The sequence below is a fragment of the Silurus meridionalis genome, chromosome 20 (genome assembly GCF_014805685.1).
Source record: "Silurus meridionalis isolate SWU-2019-XX chromosome 20, ASM1480568v1, whole genome shotgun sequence".
NCBI lineage: Eukaryota > Metazoa > Chordata > Actinopteri > Siluriformes > Siluridae > Silurus > Silurus meridionalis.
In genome coordinates, this window is record NC_060903.1 from 9,762,273 (window position 1) to 9,777,500 (window position 15,228).

General features: G+C 38.2%; 1 protein-coding gene across 1 annotated transcript in view; it reads left to right on the plus strand.

Moving 5' to 3' along the window:
- Nucleotides 1-1,429: 1,429 nt before the first annotated feature.
- yeats2 (YEATS domain containing 2) overlaps nt 1,430-15,228 on the plus strand; it is a 45,420-nt gene continuing 31,621 nt past the window's right edge. The window contains exons 1-13 of the mRNA XM_046876620.1: nt 1,430-1,682; nt 2,331-2,450; nt 3,574-3,671; nt 6,662-6,754; nt 6,923-7,144; nt 7,563-7,675; nt 8,077-8,238; nt 8,592-8,703; nt 9,328-9,372; nt 10,954-11,170; nt 11,259-11,477; nt 11,788-11,937; nt 13,681-13,775. Coding sequence (XP_046732576.1) covers nt 2,351-2,450; nt 3,574-3,671; nt 6,662-6,754; nt 6,923-7,144; nt 7,563-7,675; nt 8,077-8,238; nt 8,592-8,703; nt 9,328-9,372; nt 10,954-11,170; nt 11,259-11,477; nt 11,788-11,937; nt 13,681-13,775 — 1,626 coding nt within the window. The 5' untranslated portion in view covers nt 1,430-1,682; nt 2,331-2,350. The remainder of the gene's footprint in view (nt 1,683-2,330; nt 2,451-3,573; nt 3,672-6,661; nt 6,755-6,922; nt 7,145-7,562; nt 7,676-8,076; nt 8,239-8,591; nt 8,704-9,327; nt 9,373-10,953; nt 11,171-11,258; nt 11,478-11,787; nt 11,938-13,680; nt 13,776-15,228) is intronic.

Below are 15,228 nucleotides of genomic sequence, written 5' to 3' on the forward strand. Positions count from 1 at the left end.
TTGTTTCCTGCCTCATCGTCAACCAATGTGCTTTAATTCTTATTTATTTGATTTGACCTTTATTGCACTACTGATATGCTGTCATATTCATTGTCATATTTACTACTGCAACATAAGCTTATTATTTATATTGTTTGGATGGTAACTGCATTTCATTGCCTCTGTACTTTAATAGTGACAATGAAGATAAACCCAACCTAGCATAAACTAGCCTAACCCTAGCATCGTAAAGTTTATATATTTGTTTTAAGGTTCATGAAAGCAACTATCCTGGTTTTATACTGCAATGATAAGCGTTTCCTTCTTTACTTTCTACCATTAAACTGTATAGTTGCCATACTGACAGTATTAACTAGATGTAACTCTGATGGAGATACAATAATATAATTTCTTCACGAAATCCATCCTCGAGGACAGGAAATTATTTACATTCTTGCGTTCCTCCTTATCTGAAACTATACAATTAGTGTAATTTTGTGTGTCTTGAAGGAATTATCAAGGAGCCTGCAATTTGTAAAGAGGTTTTATATGAGATTGCATAGAAAGAGATCACGAAAAGATAAATCATGATTGTATTAAGAATGCAGAATGTAATGACTGAAGGGATTGTATTTTGGACAACCTGTTCCTGTAAGCGATGCTTTTGTGATTTGTTCTTCGACAGCTGTAATGTGTGAGCAGGTGGCTGTGGTGTAATTGCACAGGTGTAGAAATATTCTGGGGCGGATTACTGCAGACAAAACGTCCATGGTATTTTCAAAGCGAGGATATAACAGCAGATAAAGGAGGGGGGGGGTTGGGTGTTACATGGCTGCAAACAAAAGATCTGTTTTAATTTCTTGTATTTTGTATCCTTACAGTTTCCCTTCAGTGTAACTACCAGCCCAAACCTTCTCCCGCATGACAATGCTCCTGTCCACAGCCAAAACCCAAGTGGAAGTAGTGTGTCCTACACAGATCCTTGACCTCAAATGAACTTTTGGAATGAAATGGAACACAGATTAAGCACCTCAGACCTCCTCATATAAAACCAGTGCCTGACCTCACTAATGTGTCTAAATACAAGTTGTCCCTCAAACAAACATCTATCCCTGTCCTTCCTCGTCACCCCCAATGAAAATCACAACATCTGTAAATCCGCCTCCTGTCTTTTACTCAATACCTCTGTCTCTAAACCATACAACATACCAGGTCCCAGCACAGTCTTATAAACTTTCCCTTTCACTCTTGCAGATACTTTTCTATCACAAATTATTACATTAATAATTAAATCATATAATATGCATATTCATTCAATTTGCTCGTTATTGCGCAATGACGGACCCCCGACTCCCACCTAAAACTCCCCAGGCCGCTGAATCCTCTGTAACAGCTAAAATGGTTTGGAGTGTAGCGCCCTCTTGTGGACTTTTCCTGAAATGGCGAGGCCTAATTCTCCATGCTGCTAACACACATGGAATAATGCCTGCTGTTAGCCTGGGCTTTAGCTAGCGTCAATCCAAAACAAATCCCTAACAGTGCATATTTATCCCGCATGCTGTCTGAGAAGCCAGAAGTTAAAGAAGCTGCAGAATTGTGGAGATTTACAGACAGAATGAGCTCGCCGTTTGTTCAGTGAAGCGGCGAGCGCTGTAACTTTTGCCCGCGTTTAGAGCCGCTGCTGTGGGGTTTTGTACTGACAGGTAACGGTACATTCACTGTTGTATCATTAGCTGCACTTATTTTACTTATTAACTCTAGCTCTTACTCTGCATTTAGACTGCAATTCACACAAGTGTAGAATGTAAAATCATCTCATGCAGTAGCTAAAATGGTTTTGAATGTGTTATTATCTTTACTAAACCAGCGAAGTATGTTAGCTACACGCTAGCAAGCGGCTCGGCTAAGGCCTCAGGCTTTTACCGGCATTTCCTGAGACATGTGTCCGGGCTTTGGGAACGTTATACCGGTTTGAGTGCAGTGTTTAAGCGGCGCTAAACACATACAACAATTAGGGCGCTAACGTTATTTCGTTCCATTGTCGTGCACGAGGAAAAGGCATTTTATTGTGGTGTGGTTAATTTGATATTTATTTTAGTGCTTTGTTTTGCTTTAATGTTTGTATAGAAAGCAGAGGGTGCATGCTAACAGCTAATAGCTTAGCATGCTAGCTAATTGGAGCAGTGTGGGGGAGACTGATATAGCTGTCAAGTAGGAACAACAACCCGAGCAGCTTTCAGTGTTTATTTCTGAAAATCTGCTATTTTATTTAAAACCTAAAGGAAACCATATGTTTTATATTTCCGACAATTTAAATGCGAAGCTGCTGATTGACCTCTGGTGGTTTTAAGTGCTTTCAGATTGAGCAAATATGTCAGGAGTTAAAAGGAAACTGGAGGATAAAGATCCAGACTATGAGGACATCACCCAGGTGCAGGAGAGCAAGAGGAGCAAAGCCCTTGAACGGAATGGTAAAGAAATGTCATTTCATATACTATACTGTGTGGGATTGATGGGGTTTTGTGAAAGGTAACATGGCAGTGTGTGTTTCAGGGGTACGAGTGGAGCAGATGCAGTAGGGCTGAGATACAGAGGTGTAATCGGGTTATTCATCCCATTCCTGCTCTTGAAGGAATTCTGATCAGTCCCGCCTGATCAGTCCCATTTCCCTCAATGATCTTTGTTTATACTTGTGCATGTGAAATACTCTGCTCAACTAAGTTCTGTTTGAGAAATTGGTCCTTTAAACCACTGTGACTCTATCTGACCTGCAGCAGTTACTGATGAATGAATGAATGAATGAATGAAAGTAGTAGTAGTGAAAGCAGTGAATGAACATGGCTTATGCTTGTCCTGAATAATCTGATTGTCTGCGAGAAAGTTTAAAGCCTGAGTCCACAACTTTGTTCCCACAGGACTTCAGTCCCAGTGCAAAACTCTTCTTAGATTTAAAATAGCACAATGTCACTACTGTCTTTAGAACAGTGTGAAAATCGCTGTGCTGTTTGGGCAGCGAGATGAAACGCTGCATTATATATTTTCTTGTACTTTTCTAGAGCGAGAAAGAGAAGTTGAGGTGAGGAAATAAGGGAAAACAGGAATGTCTAGTGGATGTTTTACAGCATTAAACATAACTATAAATGGTTCAAAAGAGTTTTCATTTGCCGTTTAAATCAGAAGTTGCCGTTTCTTGGTAAAGTCTGGTATCAGAGAAATGAAACACTTTGCGATGTGCTGTTATTGAAGAAAGGTTTATTTTTGGGTGGTAGCACTAATGCTGCTTCTTATTGGACTGCATTAGTCAAGTCAAGTAGGCTTTATTGTCTTTTTAACAATCTACAGTGCAGTACACAGTGAAATAAAACAACGGTTCCTCAGGACCAACGTTCTACAGCAAACAACATGCATGAACAAAAGGACCACAGAACTACACAGAACTCTAAAAGGCCGTAGTGGATTATTTATTTACTTAACAACCTACCATGTTCTCTGTTATTCCTTACATGATGTGCACTCTGAACCCATGTGTACTGTGATGAAGTTTTAAGCTCCTTCTCTCTCTCTCTCTCTCACTTTTTTATTTATTTTGAAAAGCACGGGACGCCACAATACAGAAGATCGAAGCGATCATCAAAGACCAGTTTACTCTGGAGATGAAGAACAAAGAACATGAGATTGAGGTCATCAGCCAGGTAAGACCAGCCATTGTGGTGTAATGTCAGTGTGACTCTTGAGTGGTATTTGTTTGTTTATTTATCGTCTTTTTCAAAAAAAAATAAAAAAATTTGTCATTGTGGAAAACTAAATATTTGCATTCGATTATTGCTGTCATGTGCTGCATCTGCAGGTACTTAATTTTTAGTTTGGTTTTTATTTATTTTAATTTATGTTGCTGTTCCATATATCTGTTCTAGTCTCCTTGGTACTAGATTCGGATTGTACTATATTGTTTTTCTCAACATTCACAATATTTACATAATAGTAGAGTATCATTTAAAATGTTTTGAAGCACGTACCGTATTTTTCGGACTATAAGCCGCTTCTTTTTTCCCACGTTTTGAACCCCGCGGCTTAAACAACGAAGCGGCTAATTTATGGATTTTTCCCGGGTTTTTCCCGGTTTCCCAAACTTCAAGCCAAAAAACTGAACCCCATAACATTAGACCAATGAAATTTCCGAACGGAAACGAAAAAACGCACCTCACCTAGGTTCTGAGCTGCACGGCATCGGGAGAAAAACTTCCACCGGTGTTGATTTTTAAACTCACGACGATGCCAAAAGATAAACTCTCGAGAGAAATAGTTGTGAAAGGAAGGAGGAAGACAGTGAACAATGACTCTCTTGGTCGGCTACTGTTTAGATACAAGCCGTTGTAGCACGTTGAGTCTGGGTGAAGGGAGAGCTCGCTAACTCCAGTTGCAACAGAAATCATATAAGCACAGACAGGTTTCCAAAACTCGTGCTTTTTAATTTTTCTTGGCAACAGCGTTATGGGTTAGTCAAAGAAACTTAGAAATGAGCATCAGAAAATAATGAGCACATAATCCTCAGTCTCACACGCACACACACGCAGTAATACCGGAAGAATGCAGTGACGTGCTGTTCCCAAAATGCCGCTCTGCTCTTAAAGGAGCCACAACATATTTCACCCGTTACACCGTGTAACAGACACTGTCTTTCGGTGAAGTCTGTGTAAAGTTCATTAGTTTCAGTGTAGCCTGCGGCTTATACAAGGGTGCGCTTTATAGTCCGGAAATTCCAGTAGTCTTTTATCGGTTTTCAGACACACAAGTCAAGAGGCTTTTATTGTCATTTCTACTATACACAGTGGTACACAGTACACAGTAAAAACGAGACAACGTTCCTTCAGAACCCTGGTGCTACACTAAACAACATAGAGCTACATAAAGTGCATCGAGTGCAACCGAGTGCAAACAGTGCAGACTAACAGTGCAGACAGACAGACAACACAAGGCAATACACATAACCCAAGATAGCGCTGACCAGTAAACCTACTGTATACTCTGAATATACTGTAGTGTGCAAAGTGAACTATGAAAAACTATAACACAGTATATATAAACAAACACAATGCAGTGCAAAAAAACAGCAGTAGCAGCAGCTGAAAGGTGCAAAAAACAGCATGTTATCAGTGTAATACGGTCGAGTATAAATAATAATAAATAAATAATGGTGGAATTGATTGAGATGAGTAATGAGTGTGTGTTAAGTTCAGGCTGTACAGTTCGGTAACACACTCGCATGCTCCATTTGTTTATATGCAACAAACTAAATAATTTAACAGTATAAAGATGAACATTGAGCAAACAGTTATATTACTGTACAGATGTACATGAACAGAACTTCTTAACTTAAAAGAACAAAAAACAGCTTAACACACACTTCATATTCAGACATTTAGTTTCTCCAAAGATTCAAGTGAAATGCTTTGCCATGCCTTTTGTAAAACTTGGATGCCAGTTTTGTCTCCCAGAGCTGGAACTATGCTGCCACCCAACCTCATAGATTTTCCTTGTAAGGATACTTTACAGGTTCTCAGTAGGATTGAGTTCAGGGAATGATGGCCACACCAAAACGTTAATGGTGTTTTGGTTTTTTTGTGCAGAATGTGATGCTTCTTCTGCATGAAAATCATTTTTATTTTGGAAGGTGCAATTCTTCTTTTATAGGACAAAATGACCTGTTAGGAACTCCACATATCTCTCCGAGGTCATTTTTACACCTCAGGGGTCCTAAAGGGACCTACCATCGAAGTTCCCAATATTCCAGCCCAAATCTTTACTCTTCCACCTCCTTGCTGATGTCACAGTCTTGTTGCAAACATTTCTCTTTGTGAGCCTTGGTTAGGGTTGAACAAAATACAGCTTTAAGCAGAACTGACAGCCTCTAAAGGATCCTGCATCAAGAGGTTCTTGCAACTCCAGAGACACCAGCAGCTCCAAATATCTGTTTGCTGCTCAACATTGATTTATTTTTATTTTTATTTATTTTTTACAGCGGCAATTTTAAGACTCTTAATTTGTCTTACAGGAATCTTGCTTAATAAGCCTTCATCCGATTGAGTTGTTGTGAATCAGTCACAAATATTTTAATAGTTGAATGATCTCTGTTCAGTTTCTGTGATGAATCGGTTGTTTTTATGCCTTTTGTAAGACATTTCATGCTTTTTCATCTTCAGAAAGATCTTTCTTTCTCCCGATATTTTGAGAACTGTGACTTGCGTAATAATGTGGAAGAGCCTCTTTGAACAGGTTTCCTTCATTAACTAAGATCACGTGCAAACTAATTAACGAAGATTGATACCACAATATATGAGGCGAAAAAACAAACAAACAAATGCTTTCTTTGAAAACCTGGTGCATCAATGTCTACAAAAATTTTAGTTATATAATAATTTTGAAACACAATGTAATAACACTGTAACATGCCATTTGTATTTGTTCTGAGGTTGTATTTACTTAATTCTAAGACCTAGTCAGATGGCATATCTGTGTATGAGCATTTGTTCACGCATGAAATAAAGACTGTACTATGGTTGAGGAGTTGATATTTAATGCAACAACCACAGTCTCCTTTAACCACATTCTCCTTTTAAACTGAATCTCAAACAAATGCCATGTGCCAAGTATAAAATATTATCAACTGTTATCTTCTCTGTAGCGTCTGAATGAAGCGAGGAGAATGATGGACAAGCTGAGAGCCTGCATAGTAGCCAGTTACTACACCAGTGCTGGGCTGACCAAAGCTTCTGAGGTAAAACTGAGCTCATTTTGCATGATATCACTTTGGAAAAGAAAATGATTTACTATATGAATGTATGAATTTACAGTAAGTCTTTGTGAATTAGTTCCATTATGGATTATTTAAAACATTTGCAAAACATTATATAAATCCTGTTTGTTTATTGTTTTTCTCCTAAAGTCTTCATTGAGTGATTTAAATCATCCCGCTATCAAGCGCTACCTGGAGTCCCCCTCTCGCTCATCATCCCCTTTAAACCAGGGTTCTGAGGCACAATCTTTAGGCCACTCGGAGACAGAGTCGCTGAGCCAGCCAACAGAACCAGGAGAGAGAGAGACGCAGGCCTGGAAAGACGAAGATCTCCAGCAACTGGAGCGCAGACCGGGACGCAATACGGGCAAGGTGAGGCGACTAAAGTCCTGTGTGTACCAATAACTGATCAGTATTATTGTTACAGGTTTCTGTGACCTTATTTGTTTTGTGATGAAACAAAAAAAATACACGACATGATGATGTTGATAATGAGTTATTATTATTGTTGTTATAGGATCTGTGTTTCCTAGTCTCATTCGTATGTCTGTTACAGTTGCCACATTTGAGTTTCTGGCTACACTTGTTTCCTTAATGTGAGCTGGTTAACAAAGCCGTGGGCAGTATGTTGAACAGCGTACTGCACCGCTGCATATTATGCCATCAGTTTTCTGTCAAGTAATTAAAAAGATATAATGTTACCTGAAACACAAAGATATATAACATTATACAATATATGCAGATATGAATAATTTTTTTATTTTTTTTTCTGAATATCTTGTCTGTACAGGACACATTTGGTGTGCCATCATCTGTAGACCAGCACATCACATTCCACACTACGGGAGAGGAGGCATCACGACTTTATGTGAAGAAAACCATTGTTGTGGGCAACGTTTCAAAGTACAGCACCCTTATGTTTTGTCTTGTCTTTGGTGTTCCTGATGGTGTAAAAGTTTGATCTACTGATTCATAATCTTGCTGTGGGTAGTGATCTTGTTGTTGGTACACTCTGTTTGACTGAGCTGTGCAGCTTAATAAAACAAAAAAAATTAAAAAAGTTGAAAAATCAGTATCGTACCCAAAAGTATTTTAGATGATTTTATAAAAATAAAAAAAAATTAATAAAAATAGTGGTGTTTGAGAACTTATAATCAGTAGGAATTGTTACAAACCTCATTTCATATACCAATGATGGTATCATGTCTATTATGTCTTTGTGAAATTATCAGTTTTAGAGTCTCTGTCTCTCTGTCTCTCTCTCTCTCTCTCTCTCTCTGTGTTTCTCTCTGTGTTTCTCTCAGGTACATAGCTCCTGATAAAAGAGAGGAGAATGACCAGTCCACTCATAAGTGGATGGTGTATGTCCGAGGTTCACGGAAGGAGCCCACCATTGACCACTTTGTAAAGAAGGTTTGGTTTTTCCTGCACCCCAGCTATAAACCCAATGACCTGGTGGAAGTCAGGTATGTTTATACAAATTGGATCTTCTGAACATGCTAGAACATTGGGTCTCAACTCCAGTTATTAACAATTGGGTTCTCAGCAAAAACACTTGCGTATTAATACCTATTTACTTGTATATTTATCATTATTTATCTTCCGTTCTTTGCATGTTATTTGTTGGCCTCGTCCCCCTTGCAAACTGGTTGTGTTGGTGAACATTTATATGTTAATGTGCACAAATGTAATTACACCAAACATAATTGTTACATAATTAAACATTACCTGTGTAAATATGACTATTGGCTGAGAGAATGAGTGTGTGTGTGTGTGTGTGTGTATGTGTGTATGTGTATGTGTGTGTGTTAACATGCAGTGAACCCCCATTTCACCTGACACGGCGGGGCTGGGGTGAATTTCCTGTGCGTGTGCAGATCCACTTTAAAGACCAGAGGAATAAACGTATTGATATCATCCATAATCTGAAGGTCAGAGTTTTTCCTGATTGCCGCACTAAGCTGTGAATCATGTTCACACGAATCACACTGTCTTTCTCTCTGACTCTGTCCTACTGTCTTTTTAGTTTTGTCTTCCTATTTGTTGCACTCACTAGCTAAATAGCTAAATCGCATGACTTGCACACACATGCCATGTTCGAGAACATTTAAACCAGACAGCTATGCCTAGTTAAACTGATGGTCATGCATCGTTACAGTGCAGCACAACACACTTGGGGAATGTTATCTGCCCTGTTTTGCATATAGCTTACATTGACAATGAGAGAAAAAGCATGCCATCTCCTCCAGTAAAGGATGCCTTTGCATTATCGAGACTCATGATCTCTTTATCTCCTGATCTCTAGATTTGCTGATGAAAAGGTTTTAGAAATGTAATCATTCTTTGGCAAAAATGATAACTTGAAGTTAAGAAGGTGGAACAGATAACTGATTAAAAAAAAAGTTTTTTGGCTTTTTCCCTGCAATTCTTTCCTTTTTCTTCTTAGACAGACGTTTTGTCCTCAATTTCGACTTTGGCTTTTGGTTTTAAATAAGTTATTTTTGTAAGTTTTACCCATCAGTTGCTGACCTTTTTGTTTTTCTGTGTTACCACAGCTGGACAGGACATACACTGGACTACAGACTCTTGGCGCAGAGACGGTATGAGGCCATACGATGACTCCTGGAGAGCTCAAAATGATCATTTGTCAAAATTTGTTTTTGGAACTTTCTGAACCTTGCTTTGTGTGTTGCCTGCAGTTTTGTCTCTGTGGATAATTTTTTCTGTTTTAACTGGTCAGTGGAATGCTGACCTCATTTTCATTTTCCAGCCTCATCAGGCAACCATGCATGCACACTGGGATATGATTAGTAGATTTTTGACATGTCTCAGCATGTGCAATGTTCTGACTGTACAAGGGTGTTTTTAGGGCCACTGTTTAAATAGAAATACTGGATTTTTATTTTATTATCATTACTGGAAGTTGTACTATTTCAAAATATGATCCCCTGTGGTGACCCCTAATAGGAGCAGCTGAAAGAAGTACTATTTCAAAATATAATAAATATATAAATAATTTAATAAAGAAATAAATATTTAATATTGGGGAAAACTTATTTTTTGAGAATACAGAATTTTTGAGGAAAGATTTAATCTCCTGCTGCATCATCATATTCTTATTAGTAGTAGGAATTTAAAAAATTGTGTATGTTCTGTTTGTGTTGTTATTTCTACTGCTGGAGATGTTGTAGGTAGTAGTTGCCTTCAAGGATATTGATGGGTACATCTACAGCATAACAGCTGTAACTCCAATCAGGCTCAGTTTAACGATCAAGCTTCAAAGTTTAATGGCATATGGACTCGCCTTAAGATTTATTTGAGTTTATACGGCATAATACATTGGCGTATCGATGCTGTGCTTCAGGATCAGTCATTTTGATCGTTTTAAATGACCTAATGAAAAAAGTAATCATTGAATGTTAACAGATGGAAACATCAGTACCATTTTAACAAAAAAATGCTGATTTGTACCCTGTTGTTAGTTTGGTTTCTTTATTCTTGAACAACTATTATATATTATATTATCATTATTATTATCATTATAGATTTTATTCTCAAAATATTATAATTAGTTTTTTCGTGGTGGATGTTCGGATTTTGATCCAGAACCATGTCCTACTTGAAATGATATCTGCTACCTTATGTTAAGCACATTTAGCACCTCCTCTACTCTACTCTAATACATATTTTTTTGTCAAGTAACTAAGTAGCATTGATTCTTACAACACTAAAAGAAAATGCTTTTTCTAGACTTTAAATACAGGGGGCTTCATTTAAATTCCTAATATCATGAGTCCATCTTCAGCTTTTACACCTGCAGATTGGAGTCTTAATGCTGTTGATGCCATCCTGCCATCTTAATGAAACACAAACACATGGCATATATACTGTATTAATGAAGACAAAAAGCTAATTTTGGTGACACTTTTACTTTACAAACTACTTGCTATGATCTAACCTAACTGTTTGTATAATTTTCTATTGTCTACTTTTTGCATACTTGGTAAGAGTTTACAGATTTATATGGTTTTCTCCTTGTTTGTGTGGTTTAATAGACTTTTTGCTCCGTTTCTTATATGTATATAAAACATTGCATGTGGGTTAATCTCTCTTGCAGTTGTAATTTGTCTAATGTGTTGGCTGCAAAGCTGTGGTGATTGTTTTACTGCTTTTTTCTGTAGGTGGTGGATGTTGAGTTACACAGAAACTCCCTGGGTGAGGACTTCATCCCTTTCCCTTCTTCCTTCTCCTCATTATCATCCTCCTCCTCCTCCTCTCATCTGGCAAGTTCAGCTGCTTCTGGTTTGTTGGCTGGAAAAGCTGCAAATCAGAATTCCCAGAATTCTTGCCGTGCTATGTCACCTTCTCGATTGTCTCCTGACTCTAGCTCAGAGAAAGGTAGGGAGACCGTCAGATGTCTAGGCTTCCAGTGAAAACTTTAATGTTGCATTTCTGCATTAGTTAATTTCTATTTTCTGTATCCCAGGCGTGAAGAGCGAAGTAGTGAGATTGTCATGTTCTGAGCTGCGTACTGGGTCACAATCCAAGAGTGTGGAAAAAATCACCCAGGGATCTCATAGTAGCTCAGCATTTCAGCCAATCACAGCCAGCTGCAAGATCATGCCCCATGGACAGGCACCCAGTCCTGCAGAGTCACCTGGAAAATCATTTCAGCCCATCACCATGAGCTGCAAAATTGTATCCGGTGAGGCTTCATGGGTCAAGAGTTCATAGTTGAAGGTTGAATAGTGCCAAATTCACATATGTAAATGAAAAAACACAACTTTTGTCAGGTGTTTTTGAATAATGATTCATAGGGACATTTCCAGTTAATAGTCATGTAGCTGCTTCTTAATTTTTTATAGTTCAGAGGTTACATCTACATAGTTTTTTTTTTTTTTTTTAATCTATATTTTTAAAAATAAAACAAAGCTCTTGAGTCGACATGGTTAGGTTGTGCTGTTTGTGACTCTGTTCAGTTTGTGTGTTTATATGCATGTATTTGTACTTTCCAGGTTCGCCTATTTCAACCCCTAGTCACTCACCCTTGTCTAGAACACCCACCTCCACGCCTGTCCACATAAAGGCCAGCTCATCTGTTAACAACGCTTACCTCATCGCTGACAAGCCAGGCCAGGTGATCAGCATGACTACGCCCACTACAGGTATTCCCTTTGTCCTTTGGTTACAGTGCTATAATTTCTACTGATGGTTTTAATAACAATTTTACATATCTTTTACTTGAATGATGTTTATTTAAGGTCTTAAAAATGCAGATAAACTCTATGGGAGTATAATAATGGATCTTCCCTATAATAATGGACTGCATTCAGTGTAGTGCAAAGAAATCGGAGACGAATAAAAAGTAAGAACTGACTAGAGAGAGGAGCCATAATCATAAAATAAATAAAAGAGAGAGAGAGAAAGTGTATACAAGTGGACCTGGATCATGGTGATCTGTGCTTTTTAGATGACCAGAACAAACTAATTTAAATATTAGTAAAAGATAAAACAAGTGAACACAACATGCAGTTTTTAAATTAAGGTTTTTATTATGAGTGAAAACAAAATCCAAAACTATGTGGCCCTGTGTGAAAAAGTATTTTATTTATTTAAAATTGCACCAAATTGTACGCTTTCATTTGATTAGAAACACTGCATGAATACAGGGTAGGGCCTCCTTTTGCTTTCAGAGCTGTTTCGGTTTTTTTTTTTGGCATTAATTTCAGAAGTCTGAAACATTAATTTTTTTTTGAGTACCCTGCACCTTTTTGAAGTGCAATTTCATCTTATGAATCTCCCGTTCTACCGCATTTAAAATGTTATTCACTGGATTCGGTAGCCATTAGAGGAGGGCTGTGAAGGGATTTGTTTGGTCAGCAACAAGGCTTTAAATACAAACAGTGATTGAAATTTAAACGCTCATAGTTTGCCAAAACATCATAGTTCCATTTGCCTAGACAGCTTCACACAAGGCAGGTTGGGTCCAGGGATTCATGCTGTTGAAGACAAATATTGAGCCCAGCATCTGTGTGCCTTTTCAGAAATCTAAATTCATCAGCTCAAGCTGCATTTTTCCAGTGATATCCAGTTTTGGTGAGCCTGTGATCTCTGCACCAGGTTTATGTCCTAGGTTGACAGAAGTAAAACCTGATATGACCTTTAGCTATTATAGTCCATCTGCCTCAAAGTTTAACATGCATGTTGAGATGCTTTTGAGATCACTAGGGTTGTACAGAGTGATTTAGCCGAGTTACTGTAGTCTTCCTGTCAAACCGGTTAAGCCTTTCTCAAGGTTTTGCCTGCAGAACTGCCTCTCCCTGGATTTTTTTAAAATTGCACCATTCGGAATAAACTCTGAGATTGGTGTGTAAAAGCTCCAGGAGATACACTTGAACCAACCCATGTGGCACCAAAAACCGTGCTATGGTCCACTCACTAGATCACACTTTTCTGATAGTTGATGTGGACATTACACCAAGCTGCTGACCTATATTTACATAGTTTATTTATTGCACTGATGCCACCTGATGAATTTTTAGGCGTACTGGTGTTCAAAAGAAAGTTTCTCCAGAAGTAATTAGTTATTAACCTAGTCCATTGTTTTTTTCCACCATTCATTTTGTAACGCCTTTTTAAATTTTTTCATTTCTGCTTACTGTGCCACATTCCCGTGACATGCAAGTATAATTCCACTCATCTATGCATCAGCTGTCCATCTGTGAGCCGTTCATTTGTTCAGAAATATGCTTGTGTTCAACTGAAGGGAATGCTCAAATAGCCAGTGTGTGTACTCTAGAGAAAAGAATGGCTCTGGGATGGCCATAATCTTTAGTTCTTTAAAAATGTTTCTTTGGTGTACATTATAAGGTGATATACTGTGGGCTTTTTGTTCTGGTTTTCTTTAGGAAGTCCATCGGCCAAACAGAGTGGCACTGCACATGGTGCACGCTCACCTGCTCCCAAACTTCACTCAGGCAGCTTTCTCTCGTCTGGAGTCAAGGTAAGAAAGGGGTGGGGGGAGTGGATTTTTAAAGTGGGGAAAAAACAAAAACAAAAAGGGTAGCAAAAGTCTGAGAGAGAAACAATTGCTAACATCTAGCTGCAGCATTTTCAATACTTGATACACCAATAAGGGAGCAACCTGAAAACTTTTATTTTCTATATTTTCATTCGTTTTGTATGTTCATGCTTTCTTATCTGGTACTGGTTACTCACCTTTTAAAGCACTCCAATTTTAATGGTGAGGTCAATTTATGAGGCACTGCCTTATGAGACAGTAGAAAGTAAAAAAGCAGGCAGTTATAATCATTTTTTGCATTTCTATGTTAAATAACTTTGTTTTGTATTTCTATTGGAGCAAACACGTTCCTGAACTTGCTTTCATTTGTTAGTAATAGTGTTTATTAAAAGCCATTTTTGAGGCCAAAACTTGAGCCATGCTGCTAAAATCTACAGAGAATTAAAAGATTTCACAGCATTTATCGCTTGTGCTTTTCGAAATCAACCTGCTTTTGTGTCAAAGCTGTTCTGTTTTTATTCTCTCTGTTTTTTCTCACTGCCTGCTGGAATGTTAATGTTGGCAGGTCTGCGTAATGACAAAGAGAGGATACATAGGTGTGTGACACTAAATCCCAGTTGGAGCTTATTGCACGCATACAGTGAGAAATGGGGAGGGGAGAGTGTGCTGCAGCTGACTAGAATAATCCTGTTTAATGTGTTAAAAAAAAAAAAGGTGTGAGGAAAAAGTTGCTAAGATGCCTGACAGAATATAACTTGCATACTTGTAGACATGGGAGACTGATCACTCTGTCACAGCCTGTAAGGGGGGTGATGCTGTAGCCTGTACATATCTTTTATTTATATCTATCTATCTATCTATCTATCTATCTATCTATCTATCTATCTATCTATCTATATATATATATATATATATATATATATATATATATATATATACAGGAGTGCAGAATTATTAGGCAAATGAGTATTTTGACCACATCATCCTCGTTATGCATGTTGTCTTACTCCAAGCTGTATAGGCTGGAAAGCCTACTACCAATTAAGCATATTAGGTGATGTGCATCTCTGTAATGAGAAGGGTGTGGTCTAATGACATCAACACCCTATATCAGGTGTGCATAATTATTAGGCAACTTCCTTTCCTTTGGCAAAATGGGTCAAAAGAAGGACTTGACAGGCTCAGAAAAGTCAAAAATAGTGAGATATATTGCAGAGGATGCAGCAGTCTTAAAATAGCCAAGCTTCTGAGCGTGATCATCGAACAATCAAGCGTTTCATTCAAAATAGTCAACAGGGTCGCAAGAAGCGTGTGGAAAAACCAAGGCGCAAAATAACTGCCCGTGAACTGAGAAAAGTCAAGCGTGCAGCTGCCAAGATGCCACTTGCCACCAGTTTGGCCATATTTCAGAGCTGCAACATCACTGGAGTGCCCA